At 40.4% G+C, this 14,404-nt stretch overlaps 1 protein-coding gene across 7 annotated transcripts in view; it reads right to left on the bottom strand.

Moving 5' to 3' along the window:
* Positions 1-5,566: 5,566 nt before the first annotated feature.
* The window catches only part of IQSEC2 (IQ motif and Sec7 domain ArfGEF 2), a 198,392-nt gene continuing 189,554 nt past the window's right edge, over positions 5,567-14,404 (bottom strand). For 5 of the 7 annotated variants that reach the window (XM_063432534.1, XM_063432532.1, XM_063432535.1 and 2 more), the window contains 8 exons: positions 13,909-14,075; positions 13,628-13,767; positions 13,336-13,461; positions 13,149-13,248; positions 12,845-13,006; positions 12,563-12,736; positions 11,102-11,151; positions 5,567-10,868 (listed from right to left, as the gene is read on the bottom strand). In XM_063432534.1, the coding sequence (XP_063288604.1) occupies positions 9,951-10,868; positions 11,102-11,151; positions 12,563-12,736; positions 12,845-13,006; positions 13,149-13,248; positions 13,336-13,461; positions 13,628-13,767; positions 13,909-14,075 (1,837 nt within the window). In that variant the 3' untranslated portion in view covers positions 5,567-9,950. Of the gene's footprint in view, positions 10,869-11,101; positions 11,152-11,204; positions 11,430-12,562; positions 12,737-12,844; positions 13,007-13,148; positions 13,249-13,335; positions 13,462-13,627; positions 13,768-13,908; positions 14,076-14,404 lie in introns of those variants that run through there. The other 2 variants (XM_063432539.1, XM_063432538.1) reach the window with 2 other exon arrangements.

Below are 14,404 nucleotides of genomic sequence, written 5' to 3' on the forward strand. Positions count from 1 at the left end.
TATTTTTTTTTTTTTAAAGATTGCTCATTTGCTTTTGTTAAAGCGACACCCCTCCAAAAAATAAATAAATAATTTCATAAATATAAAATCTTTATGAAATACTTATTTTGACTGTGTTGGAATTTTACTGAAATTCTGAACTCAGTCGAGATATACAGAGACAATGTGAGGACTACTTTGTCTCTGTATATTTCCTACGCCTGACACTGGGCGGCTTGACCGTTGTCTAAGAGTGTCAAACCCCACAGCAGGGAATTGGCTCGGTTTATGGAGGATCCCACAGCCTCCTCCATGCATGGACTGGCACGTCTGAAGAGGACCTGATGGGCGTAGATGGCGGCACCCGCGAGGGATAGGTTCAGGTCACTAGATCTCACCTTTACCTGCCCCACCAAGGCAGTGGACTCCCAGCAGTGATGTCACCATCAGGGTCTTTATAAATTCTGCAAAGTCTTCAGACAGTGACAGTGCCGCTTTAATATACATCATCTGAAATTTAAATATCCTGGTATCACATCATTAGAAGAATGCCTTAAAGCGGCACTGTCATGGCTGCATCTGTTTGTTTGTTTTTTTAAATCCTTTCAGACTCCACAACATTGTATTGTGCCCCTGGTCACACCCAAATGCCCCTAGGCCCCCCCCCCCTCATTATCCACCTTTTAAAAATCTTTATTTTGTGCCCGGACCTAGGTTCTGAGAGCTGCTATCTTTGTGTGGGAAGATGAAGGTCATATAAGACACATCCATACTAGATCGTGCTGTAAAATACCCACGCATGCCCAATTCAAGACTTGGGCATTCGTTATTGTCCGAAATTCGGACGGAAATTTTGGCTATCCATTCGTCAGACAAAGGTGTGGGGGACCTACGGTCATCGTCCCCTTGTCCACATCCATGAGCAGTAGGTGGGGGCCCTAAGTGACCCCTATTGTGACTTAGGGTCCCCAACTGCCGTTTATGGATGGGGCAAGGAGTGTGGGAGACAGCAGGTCCTCCCCCTTTTGTCACTTGTCGAATAGTCAGGATGCGGGTGGGTGCTCTATGAAAATCACAGTGAGAAGACGCCAGCGTCCATAGGAAAGCATTGTAAATGCTTTCCTATTAACTGGCTGAATGTGTGCGCGGCTCCTGCCGCGCATGCGCATTCAGCCGATGACGTCACTAGGAAGGAGAGGAGGAGGAAAGCTCCCCACCCGGCGCTGGAGAAAGGTAAGATTTTAACCCCTTCCTCTCTCCAAAGCCCGACGGGCACTATAGTGGTCCTTTAAGCCCCGTCCATTTTCAAGTTTTGTCAACCTGACTGCTATACATGAGGAAAGGTAGCCCTGGCTTTTATGTATTTAATGAACACTGGAGAGCTCAGGAGATAAAGATGTTCATACACAGATACTATATATAACTAGATTAGATTAAATTTATTTTTGGTGACAATCTTTTTTTTATAGCATCTAGTTGTGCCACTAAAAGGGAAAGCATGGGGGACGGACGGGGCTCACAGGCAACCACGACTTATAGAGTCTAATATTGGACATTATTGATCCTTTTTTTGTGCCTCAAAGCCTGTCTCTTCTCCTGAGGAACACACAGCCGATTATTTGGCACGCTCTTGCATTTGGTCAGAAGACACAGCCCGGATCTCTAGCCTTGAACAACCTTCTGCAGCCATCTACATACGTAGATACACACTCCAGACCTTTGACCACATCTGCAACATCTTTTGAGAGAGACTCAGTAAATGAGAGCTTACCTTAGCAGCAAAACTTCAGTTACAAAGAAAGGTTAAAAAAGAATTAAATCTATTTTGGAAAAACGGTGCCTCAAAGGGAATATGATAACATTATACAAATATATTCGGGGTCAGTACAAACCATTATCTGGAAATCTATTCATAAACAGGGCTATACTTAGGACACAAGGTCATGCATTTAGGCTGGAAGAAAGGAGATTTCACCTAAGGCAAAGGAAAGTTTTTTTGTTTTTTTTACAGTAAGAACTATAAGGACATAGAATTCTCTGCCTGAAGAGGTGGTTTTATCAGAGTCCATACAGATGTTTGAACAGCAATTGGATAAATACTTCCAAAAACATAGAATACAGGGATATAATTTCTAATTAGTGGGGTAATAGCTGCTTGACCCAAGGAGACATCTGACTGCTATTTTGGGGTCAAGAAGGAATTTTTTCCTAGTTTGTTGCAAAATGGGAAGCACTTCAGACTGGGTTTTTTGCCTTCTTTGGGTTCAACAGCAAAAACCTATGTGAGGAAGGCTGAACTCAATGGACACAAGTCTCATTTCAGCCCCCTTTCCTACCCATATAGCCTGATTGACTCAGTTGCCGTCTCATACCATCCCATCTTCCCACCTCTATGTCTCTCTCATGTGGTCTCGCAGCATGTCTCTTCTACACATGACATCTAGATTTTTTTTCCTGGGTGCACACAAGATGCATGTGCAGCTACATTAATGTAGCACTGTGTTCTTGCTTCCACCTACATGCAGTTTCGAGTTCTGTTGGGTAAGCTCATTCTCAGCAGGAACTGAAAGGCAGAGTTTCATATTTGTGAAATCTCAAATGCTTTGTCTGTTCTCAAGCCAATCAAAATCACACACATTAAAAGCCAGTATATTTGTGAACATTGTCAAAGATTCTTACATGTATTCTTGACCCTATAGTGTTAAAACCACAATTTAGCCCCTATGGCCACCCTAAATATAGTAAAATGTTACTTGTATTCAAGTCTGCAGCTGCTGCCTCTGATCTGCCTGCTTGTCTGACATCACCAGAAGTATTTCTGTGAGCCAAATCACAATGCTTTCCCATAGGATTGGCTGAGACTGTCAAGGAGGCAGACCAGGGGCAGAGCCAGCACAAGTCCAACACAGCCCTGACCAATCACCATCTCCTCATAGAGATTAATTGAATCAATGCATCTCTATGAGGAAAGTTCAGTGCCTGCACGCAGAGGGTGGAGACAGGGATAGTCAGTTCTGCACATATACACGATGTTCTCCCATTAAAGATTGAGAGATGATTTTTGAACTACAACGAAATGTCTGTGGTTTATAAATAGTTCTCCCGAGCGCTCGTAAATATAATTCGAGGCCTCTGGTAATCTCTCTTGGATGATTGATCCATCATAAATTTCAATATCACACTGCCCCAGGAAGCAACTCTAGTAGCCATATGAGGAGTGGCCAGTGGAGTTCTTACTAGGTTGTAAAGTGAACGCTTCTATTTCTCTGAAAAGACAGTGTTTACAGCAAAAAGCCTGAAGGGATTGATTCTACTCACTAGAATAAATCCAATAAGCTGTAGTTGTTCTGGTGACTATGGTGTCCCTTTAAGTTCTTTTTAAATCTGTTTCTATGGAGTATCTTGCTCAAAGTGACAACAACACTCTTGGTTTGGGTTCTGCCAAGAGGAATTTCTATACAAAGACTTCATAGAGTCATCTGTAAGCAATAATTGTAAAAGATGATCAATCACAACTGCTTTCAGATTACCAAAATATTGCATTCTCCATCATATGGATGGTTAAAATGCTAAACAATCAGGTTTATTTTTGTTTTCTATACCCATTGCACAGGCATATACTCCTGTCCTTGTCTCTTGCAAACAGTGTATGTTAAATGCAGTATTTGAAACCATTGATACACCGGTAAGATTGTCCACTATTACCAACAGTGATGGAATAAACCATGCTTCATTCGGTTTACATATATTTATAATGCAATAAGTCCATATCTCACCTTTCCAGCTCCATAAAACAGAATTGAGCTACACCAGTGGTCGGCGCATACACGAATGCTGACCAAACACAGACTCACATAGCTGTTAATAGGGCTGTCAAACAGGCTGCTATCAGATATAGTACAACTGTTCTCCGTTTATTCAGCCGGTCCACCCATTTTTCATCTGATGAGAGGAATGGTTGTTGAGGGCTAAACTATATATCTACAATCCCAAGATCAGACCATCACAGACCAATATGAGAGGCTCCTAACTGGAGGAAACCATGTCCTGGTCGAAGAGGGGCTTATTCACTAAATAGGAAATTGTGGATAATGACTGATTTATTCCCTTATAAATTCTACACATGTATCTATGCAATGAACAATTGTTAATAAAAATGTGTAATGCAAAGATCTATAAAAGCCATGGTAAATGAGCGTGTATTCTTTATGGTGCTTTTAGTATTCTGGATTTTGTGGTTTGCAATTGTGTAATGTGGATCAACACACAAAGTGATAACTTTCGGAGACACACACACAACTCACTGCAAGTAGTTTTCTCACACACGTTTTTTCCCATTTCAAGTCTACTATGCAAGCAAAATGCTCACTGCTTTTAAAAATTAGTACTACTTTAAATAGGCAATCCAAATTCCAGAACTAATTTAACCCCTTAAGGACCAAACTTCTGGAATAAAAGGGAATCATGACATGTCACGTGTCCATAAGGAGTTAATGAGGTAGTTTTGGTGTATCCGATTATGCCCCTGCAGCGTCACTTCTCAATTCTCTGCCATTTAGGAGTGAAATCACTTTGTTTATGCAACCCTAGCCACACCTTCCTTGACTGAGCCACACAGAGCCTTCCAACACTTCCCGAAAAAGAGGTCATTTGTAAACTTCTCTAATTGCACATTGTGGGTTTGTTTAGAAGTTGTTATGCTCTGATAATTGCCTGCTAACCTGCAAAAGCCTTATTTTTTATGATGAATGTTAAATTAGCAAAGTTGGAGATTAGAACTTCTAAACTAAACACATCACGCTATAAAAATTTTACTATTTTTACATGGAGGCTGTGTGAATAAAAGCCACGGGAGGTTTGGCTAGGACTGCATTAATAAAGTGATTTCCCTCCTAAACATCATAGGAATGAGGAGTAAGACTGCATCATCTATACAGTAGAACAACTTCATTGAGCTACAGCTGTGGTGGCTTTTAGAGGCAAACATGTCTAAAGAAACGTGCATCACATAACTGCAGCAAAGGCAGTTCAGAGTCAAGTGAAAGCACTCAAGATGTCGAACCGCAATCTTGTTAATCTTTAAACAGGTTAAAATTTTCTTGAAGATTGTAAAGGTTACATAACAGAACTTCTCAAGTTATCATAGATAACATTTCCATTTTTTAGTCTAGTCGATAATGAGTTTAGGTAATTTAGTGTAAAGGATGACCAGGCCGTTAAAGAACACTAATTAACGAAGCAAACATTTGAAATGTTGAGGAGGAAGTTGTTGAGAAAGAACCTGTTTAGGGGCAGGCTTACTCTGAATCCTGGGAGTTGTAGTTTAACAGCTTGATTGTTTGCGTTACCGTCCTGACCGAACTGTTGTGAATTTTTGTTTTAATCATATGCAATCACAAAGTTTAAATAAAAACCCTCAAATCCATTTTAGAACACACCGCTTACGCTCTTCTCTCACCACTCAAAGCTGCACTTCAAATAAAACAGGAGACAGAGTATGCACTAGTAACAGACTTTTTTTTTCGATTTCTGCAGCAAATATACACAATATTTACACGTTGATTCCATATATACTTCATTTTTATCCCTCCCTCCCCAAAAATAAACCACCCCGTGAACTGGGAGTTGGAACAGTCCAAAAATAAACAAACAAAAGAAATTTAAGGACAAGATACCTGTCCCCCAGAAAGTTAACCCCATACTTCCCCCAAATCCCCTCTCCCACCCCACGCGGCACAGGCTGGATAATCATTCCATAGGAAATATTTATCATATATATTCTATACACACATCCAGGTCTGTACAGCAGTGTTGTGCTTGCAAGCAGCACACCACAAGCATGCTAGGAGCATACAAGGGGCAGAAGCCATAAATAATAATAATTATAATAAAATGGACCTGATTGGGGGCTATAAAATAATTATAATAATAAAAAAATGGTATAGTAGATGGGATACAAGAACTTCATTCCCTTGAAACAGATGCAGTTGGGGGACAAGACATTCCCAAAATAGTATACAATGCATGGATATTGTTAGCAGTGATAGTGTAAGGGTTTTAAAGGCTCATCTTCTCCCAAAAAAAAAACTAGCATGTTAATCGGTTTTAAACTGGTTTTAACTGTGAAGAAATGGTAAATAATTGATTTATTTTTTTAAAAGAGATCTTTTTCCAAAATTAGAAAAAGACCTGCGTAAGGTCAACCGCAACTGATGATTAGAGAACTAAATTTTTCAAATTGCAAACAAAACCTTGTGCAATCTAAAAACACTCCCACATAGTGACTTGTTTTAAATTTAGAGAATTTTAAATGGAGTTGATACCAGTGTTTATAAAAGGAAGTTTTTAGTTAATTTATTAACTAAAAACTTAATCGTATATAAAATTAGGAGGGTTCAAACGCTGGTTCTCCCACTGTTGATTGGACTATATTCCCCAGGATTCCCTAACAACTACTTTAGGAGACGTAGTTTGACAAGAACTGGTGGGGGTCAAGCCGTATAATCAATGTATTGGGATACAGTTATGGCACTTACTATGTCTAACCAGAGGAGTGTCTATATGAACAGAAGCCCTTAAACAGCTAGTTGGGTGTGTGTGCCTAATGGCGACTGTCCAAACAATTGGACTGTTTTGCAAGACAAATAAAAAGGAGAATTTACACAATGAATGTGGATTTTGGTTCCCTTAACTCATTACCGTTTTAACCAATAAACTTATGCAGTTAATTAGCGCTTCCTTTTGGTCATTCGGTAGAAGCTGCCTAAGCCAATCAAAGTCAGCCAAAAGGGGGGAGTAAGTCATGGGAGATTAATAGTTAGGCTTACAGAGCGACAATATGGCTGTTCTCTCCTACATAAAAGCAAGGTCGTTTTTCAAAGATCTGGTTATTTGCAACACATGGCATTATTTAATGTATGCCAAACTGTAAAATGCAGTGTATGGGAAAATGATATGTCTACTTTAAACCACTCAAAGTATGATATATTCTGTGAAAATCCCCACCGATCCTAAATACCCATTTTATTTTCTCTCCCTATTCACGGGGAAAGCTGGGAAGGAGCAGGGAGCATCCGATTTTAAGTGACTGCTTTCAACCATAATCACTTAACAGTACATTAGATTTCAATACAGCAGGGGTTTCCGGAGGAAGACATATCAATAAAAACATTGACTTTTATTCACTTAAGGTTTATGGCTGCCATTTACTATGGTTTCAAAGCATAACTTCGTCAGAGGGTTTAGCCAAATCCACGTACACCACGACAGCCCTGCTGTGAGAGGTCTAGGCTTACAAGTCATGAAGGAGTGCTTAGAGAAAAGTGCAAATGCATTTCGGGTTAAGAGATTTATAGAAAGCCACCTTTCACCAAATGGAATTTGATAGCCATTACATGCTTCAACTCAAAACAAATATGCTAAATCTCAAGAAATATGGAAATATAAGTCATAGAAGAGAGCAGGACTCAGAAATGGAGGTCTTATGGTGGTTTCTGGACCTCAGGTCCTTCTGATGATATGGAAGCTGTAGTCCAAATACATAGGAGACATTATTCAATACTATGATAAAAAGGTACAAAATTAGAACGTTGCTTGCAATTGTTGATATCCATTAGTATAAAGTGGTCCAGAAAGTTAATCTTGGGCTCCCTCTATTGGCCGAGGTTAGTATTTCTCTCTCTAATGATATGCATTATATGTCAATGGTGAAGGGATTAACTGGATCAGTGCATTCTGCAAACGGAATATAATTAAAAATAAGCAAATTAGAAGATAACAATGACGTAAGTATGAAATAAAACCGAATATGCACCCAAATGTTGTTTAGACATGAGATAATTAATAGATGTATTAAAAAGATATGCCATTTGATTGAACTGCTAAGAATTTATTAAGTCAGATTAGGATGGTTTTAATATCGAATTATTTGTCAATATTCTGCTTTCAAGATTTCCTTATAAATGCTTCAGCAATCATACTGAACTGAATTCACCTTGATTAGATCACGTGTTATCCATATGGGGAACATACAATCCATATAAATAGGGCATGCTTGTAGATGATGCACCTATTGGATCCTGTTGTATATATTATCATCACTAAATGTTTAAATAAATAGAAATGCTTCCCACCTCTAATTGAGGAAAATCAGCAAAATCTATCTGTATTAGACAATGCATGCAATTAAAATTAATTCTTCTGGCTGTGTAAATCCCCTCCAATAATCGATAAGTAGCTCAATCCGGAAATGATTTTAAAACATAGCTTTTTACCCATAAATCAAGACGGTGAACTCATTTTAATAAGGAAACACACATGTGATATCACCAAATGCAAGCAACACCAATTTACACATTTAAAGGGATTTCATTAACCAAATGCTCAGTTATTTACCAAGGTGTGAATTGTTGGAGAATCAAAGTGCATTTGAAATTTTACTCCAAAGTAGCTAACATACCAGCATAGCGGACTTTGAAAATGTTTGAAATTTGTCTACTTTGACTTGAAACTTTAATTAAACTTTGAATGATGACTGTATTTCAGCGCACTGACAATCTGATTGCAAAAATCTGCTTTTTCGGCCTATGTTACGCAATAAGCCTACGGTCAACTGACTGTTTAGTGAATATAGCCCACTGATTTTAGACTCTTATCTGAACAGAGCTTACTTATAAAAAACAAAAAAACAAAAAAAAACACACAAAGTAGATTTAAGAATGTTAACAAACAATAACCCTTTTAAATATGGCTGATTTCTGCATTACTGACTTGGAGTGAAGTTGGATAAAATAATAAATAAAATATACCAATACTGGGAAATTGGACTAAGAGTATAACATGATTGTCTGTAGGGCAATCTATCTTCTTTGCCCACATTCTTACGTCATCTTTCTTAAAAACCTTAAAATAAAGGCTGATTTACTACCTATAATGAGGGATTATACACTATATATATAGATTTATATTAATATAGAACTTTCTCTCTGTATATATAGATCTCTATAGTGTTTTTCGTAAAGAAAATCAGACACTGCTCTGTGTACTGGAAGGGAGAAGACAGCATAATGGGCTCTCCAAGAATAATAATAGCATCTATTCTATATACACACGTATTTGCAACACTATTGCAGAGGGGTTAATTCCTGCATAATTCCAATGGTTTGGACCCTGACCCTTTAAAATATAGGGGAACCCAGGGGAAAAGTCAAACTGTCCATTTACAACATAAAATGCAGAGCCCCATAGGAAACAATGCATGAATGGCACCAGTATGGACAAAAATGGGAGTGAGACCCCAGAGCACTCATTGAGATCTAACAGTGGCTTGTATGGTATTAGACTCATGCATGTAACCCCGTCTGTTTCAGAGTCAGTTGTCCTTCATTCTCACATTCATATGCCCCAATAGCAGCAAATTTGGGCTTCACACCCACCAGTCTGAGAATCACCCTAAACACACAAGCATACGCTCCACTTACATACTCACACACTGGAGTGATAAGGTCAATTAACTTACTCACAAAATATTAAAACGATCACCTTACAACAGCAGTCCCCCTAACTGAGAGATAGCACACTGTCCCATTATATCGCCTTTCACTATAACTTTGAACTACTGCTCCTCTCCAAGGCTTTAGAGGGGGTGTGGGCCTGGAGCCTCAGAAAATAGATGTTGGCCAACACGAAAGAGCATTTTCATGCAGACTAAGGAAGAGGGAGGGCGAGCAGCACTTATAGTAGGAGTGATGGTCATCTTTGTCTTCAGATGTCTAAGAAAGTCTCTCAATGAGTCCATCACCAGCTGTAGCTGTGGTCTGGTGGGTGAAGTGCAGTGCAAGAGTAATCGGAGAAAGAACAGCAGGGGATCCCCATCTTCTGTTCCCCACGTGCATGCTGTTCACACCTCCACAGACTGCCCCCTCTTTATGAAGTGGCCAACCAGAGTGTGCACAGGGCAAGTTGCCCACCTTTCACACCACCGTACTGATTCTGTTGACTGGTTTTTGTTTAGGGTTCCCAGGGGCGGTGTTTGTTCCCATGGGATGATGAGATGAATGCTGGGGTAAGGGAGATGTTGGAGGGAGAGGGGAATGTGGAGTAAGAGGAGTGTGTGGTGTATGTGGAGAAGGAGGGGGAAGAGGTGGATAGGATGGGTGGGGAGGGATTGGAGAAATAGGAGAACAAGGGGATTGGCTGGGATGTTGTTGATTATATTGAGACTGTGGTGGGCGCTGTGGCTGGGGAGGCATGGCAGATGGGTGATGGCTGAATACAAAGTGCTTTGGGGGTTGTTTCTGCATGGAGTGCTGGGCCTGGTGCATGTGTTGTGGGTAAGTATGAGTCATGGCATGCTGAGGAACAGAACCATACATGGGTAAGGGAGACTGGGGCTGGTTGGAGGCATGTCTGCCATGCAAGGTATATTGTGGATGAGGAGAGCTTGGGGTCAATGGTGGCCCCCCTGCTGGTGGTCTCTTCTGTTGGCCGGCACGCTGAAGTGTGAACTGTGCAGACGAGGGTGGCACATGGTAGCGATGAGAAGGCGGAAGAGGAGGCTGGTGCTGCTGTTGAGGTGGTGCAGAAGATGGGGGCTGAGTATGGTACGGTGGCGGAGCCTGTGCAAGCACCCCCTGACTATGGCAGTACTGGGCATGCAGTGCCTGGATTTTGGACTGCCCATCAGACATTGCAGGTGGAGTATGTGGGTGAGGAGGCAGGGAGGCTGGTGGCATGTTCTGGAAGTTGCCTTTTCCTCTCTTGCTTCCAAACAGCGAACCGAGGAAAGAAGAAGAGTTGGAGACTGGTCTCGATGTCTTATACTCCTCAGGAGGTGGAGGGGGAGGAGCTGGAAGCCGTTGGTGAGGACGTGGACTGCTAATGATAGACCCCTGGAAGACGGAAAAGATTGCAAAACATTAAAAATAATCCCAATGTACTCAGACTATAAAACATGCAAATCTAATCTAGTACAAACCACTCTCCACCATTCACAAAACCTACATTTAAAAATGAAGTAATACACACTCAGCAGCTATCACAAGATCCACACGTGACAAGTCTAGATAACATTACAGGGCACACACAGCAGGCAAACATGCAGTTAAATCCCTCCACCACTTACTTCGATAGTGCTGTCCAGAGATCCAGCGCTGTTACGACGCCCTCTCTTACCTAAGCACCAAGTTAGTAACAAGCAAGCGTTAAGGGGCACAAGGAGGAAGAAAAAAGGGTATGGTGATGGAAGAGTCTCAACATGGAAAGGGTGGAATGATTGACTAAAAGATGCAAGCATTCGAGGACATGCATGTACACACAATTAAGAAAATGTCAGATTAATGCGTACATATTTTGGAAAGAAAAGGACAAAGAAAAAGAAGGCTGTAAATATGAGCAAGAAGATGGCAGAGCATGGCAAGCAGTTACCCCAATATACAGCCTAGATCTAGGTTCTAGCAAGTGGTCAGGAAGAAAAAAATAAATAAAAATAAAATAGTTGCCTGAGGAGTCCCATTTGTGAAAATGTATTCAATTGTGTAATCATTGACTTAAGGAAATCCACAGGTTGTACTGCTGCTTATCCAGCAGGTGGTGCTACATGCCTAACATATAACAGTAGCTATGATCACATCTTCAATCTCAAAGCTAGCTCTTTATCTTCTAAATAATCTTGCACTCCAAATCTACAACTCTGTTTAATTAAATAAAAATCTGCCCTGGGCAGAATGTTTAGCAAAAGTGAACAAGTATCACATATTGCCTATATTAACCTTACACCAACAGATCTATATATAAAAAAAAAAACAAAAAAACAAAAAAGAATGTAGAAAGGATATTGAAAAAACTGGAGAAACTACGTGAAATATCTCCTGGTAACCAATTAAAAACCTAATAAGGATTGGGACTTGACTCCAATGAGTGATGTGAAGCAAGTATTTTAAGATAAGGCCCATTTCCTCGCCAGCTAAAGGACTTTTTTTTCAAGTCACGGGACAAAAAATTCAAAAGGTCAGGGCGGAGGAAGGAAGCAATTAGAATATCGTTATGCCTAGTAATTGTTTCAAAAATGTCTCATGCATTCTTTCTTGCTATTTAAGGGGAATGTGTTCTACAGTAGAGGGTAATGTAGGAGAACAGTCACTAACGGCCGCATGAGGCCCAGTGGAGACACCATACCAAATTAAACACTAACAACTACATAGTATCTATATTTATGGTATTGGTAGAGAAAATAGTTTGTGATGGTCATGGAAGAATTGGCCTACAAATGAAAATCAGTAGACCCGACAGGTCCATAGAAATGTGGGTTTTGATTTCTGTAACACCTAACAAAAAATACAGTAATGGTCACTACACTGGTCGTAGGCCTCAGACAGTCTTCTTCTGATTAGTGACCACTGCTGAAGATGTAGATCAAAATCTAATGTACGATCTAGTCCTATCCTTCATAGACATGTGACCACATATTAAACAGTTATAATGCTTAACCAAAAAAAAAAAAAAAAAGCTACACTCACAGCAAGGCACTGGAATGTTCATGGGGTGGATGGACTGGAAAAGGAGGAGGAGAAAATAAAATACTCACCAACATCGGAAAGGTCCCTCAGGGAGCTGCTTAGGGCACTTCTCTTCAAACCTTCTCCTAAAGCATACGTGTCATCTAAGCTGGGCCTGCCTAGGGTCCCATTCACCGCTTCCTTCATCCCTGGCCCGGGGGAGGTGTTGGGACGCATTACACCTTTCTGCTTCTCCAGTTCCGCTAATGGAAAAAACATAGGACTTAAGACGAAGGAAACTTTTTGGAAAGCAGAAATTCAGTTATTACATCTGGCAAAGGATATCTGGAAATAGAGAAAGTTAGACTTACACTCCACTCTGTACTTCTCCATCTCCTGAACCTCTGCAATGGATTCCCGCAGGTCACTAGTAAACCTGAGTCGGTCCTGCAAACTTGGGGCGTTGAAAATGATCAGCACTTTTCGCTCTCCACCTGGAGCAGCTGAGAGGAGCTTAATGCCATATTGGTAATCTGGGTATCAAGAAGAAAATTTAGTATAAGCAGAATTCATGTAGTATCAGTGTCTGTTAAAGCGGGTGTGTTGTGTAATAATGCAGATTTATTCAACGAGTTATAGTGAGGTGACAACAAAGTTCAAAATTTTAATGCTTACATGAGTTTTGGAAGAGCTGCATTTGCATATCCACCAGTGGGAAGGACTGCCGGAAGCTATAGGTCACTAGGATTTTCTTTTTCTGAAAAATCTTTGTCACCTATAGATTAACACAAAACGGACACATGCTTAGATTTGTTCCCAATCAGTATCCAGAATATTAAAGACTGTTAGACTGGATACGCACCACTAGCAAGTCATTGAAGAGGAAAACCTCCCGCTGGTGTAGACCCATCCTCTGTGGGCGATTTGGGTCAGGGACCTCGTAGAGCTGGCAGCAGCAAACAAGGCGTCGATGTGGAAGCGACAGAACCTGTAGATGTATTTAGAAAGGAAAATATAATATATGGAAAAAATAAAACAATATGTGAGAATTAAAATAATAAACCAAGAGAGAAGAAAGGGGTCTAAACTAAATTGAAGCTAAAATGGACGGACGATAAGTAACAAGTGGAGAAAGTATCAGGTAGTCCTCTCACCGGTTTCTTTCCCACAATCATCCTCTCCACCGCTTGAACCTGAGACACATGGTCATCATTTGTTCTGAGTTCTCGAGACTGGATCCTTTGGTATATCCCAACAAGGAGATCCCTGGGGATGTCCTCTCCATTATCCACCCCTAGAGGAAAAGCAAAGACATCATAACAGGCAGCAATGAATAAAACAAATAGGACCATCTAGTAAAACTTTAGAGGCTAAAGAAGTCTAAATTACAAACTTTGAAAAATAAAATAAAAATGCATTAGTTAGGGAAGCTCACCTCGCAGATTTTTTATAAAATCCTCTAGCTTCATTTTGCGTTCTGGTTTGACGCTTGGGCTGTACATGTCTGTATTTAGCAGGATGATGGCAAATGCCAATATGAAGATGGTGTCCGGGTTACGGAACTGTCGAACCACAGCTGGATTACACACACAATACCGCTGGCTGTGAGTTGCATAAAAGGAAAAACATTAAGGACAGAAGCAGAGTAATCGGAAATTCAAATTGCCATGTGCAAGGCTTGGGGAAAGGTTTCCTGCAGAATTGGCTGAGGATTGTGGTAGTCTATTATATTACATCATGAGCTGATCTTTGTAAGCAGAATACAGCAATTCTAGGAGAGACCAACCGTATGCCTGGGTTCTAAATTAGATCACCAAGTAGTTCGTCAAGGCTGAAAAATCCTCTGTCTTATTGACTGCGGACAGTTCTCCAAACTATATCTTCTGTAACCCACATGGCCCAAGTGGTTTATAGGTATGCAGTAGTAATTT

This window comes from Pelobates fuscus, chromosome 9 (assembly GCF_036172605.1).
Source record: "Pelobates fuscus isolate aPelFus1 chromosome 9, aPelFus1.pri, whole genome shotgun sequence".
Lineage (NCBI taxonomy): Eukaryota > Metazoa > Chordata > Amphibia > Anura > Pelobatidae > Pelobates > Pelobates fuscus.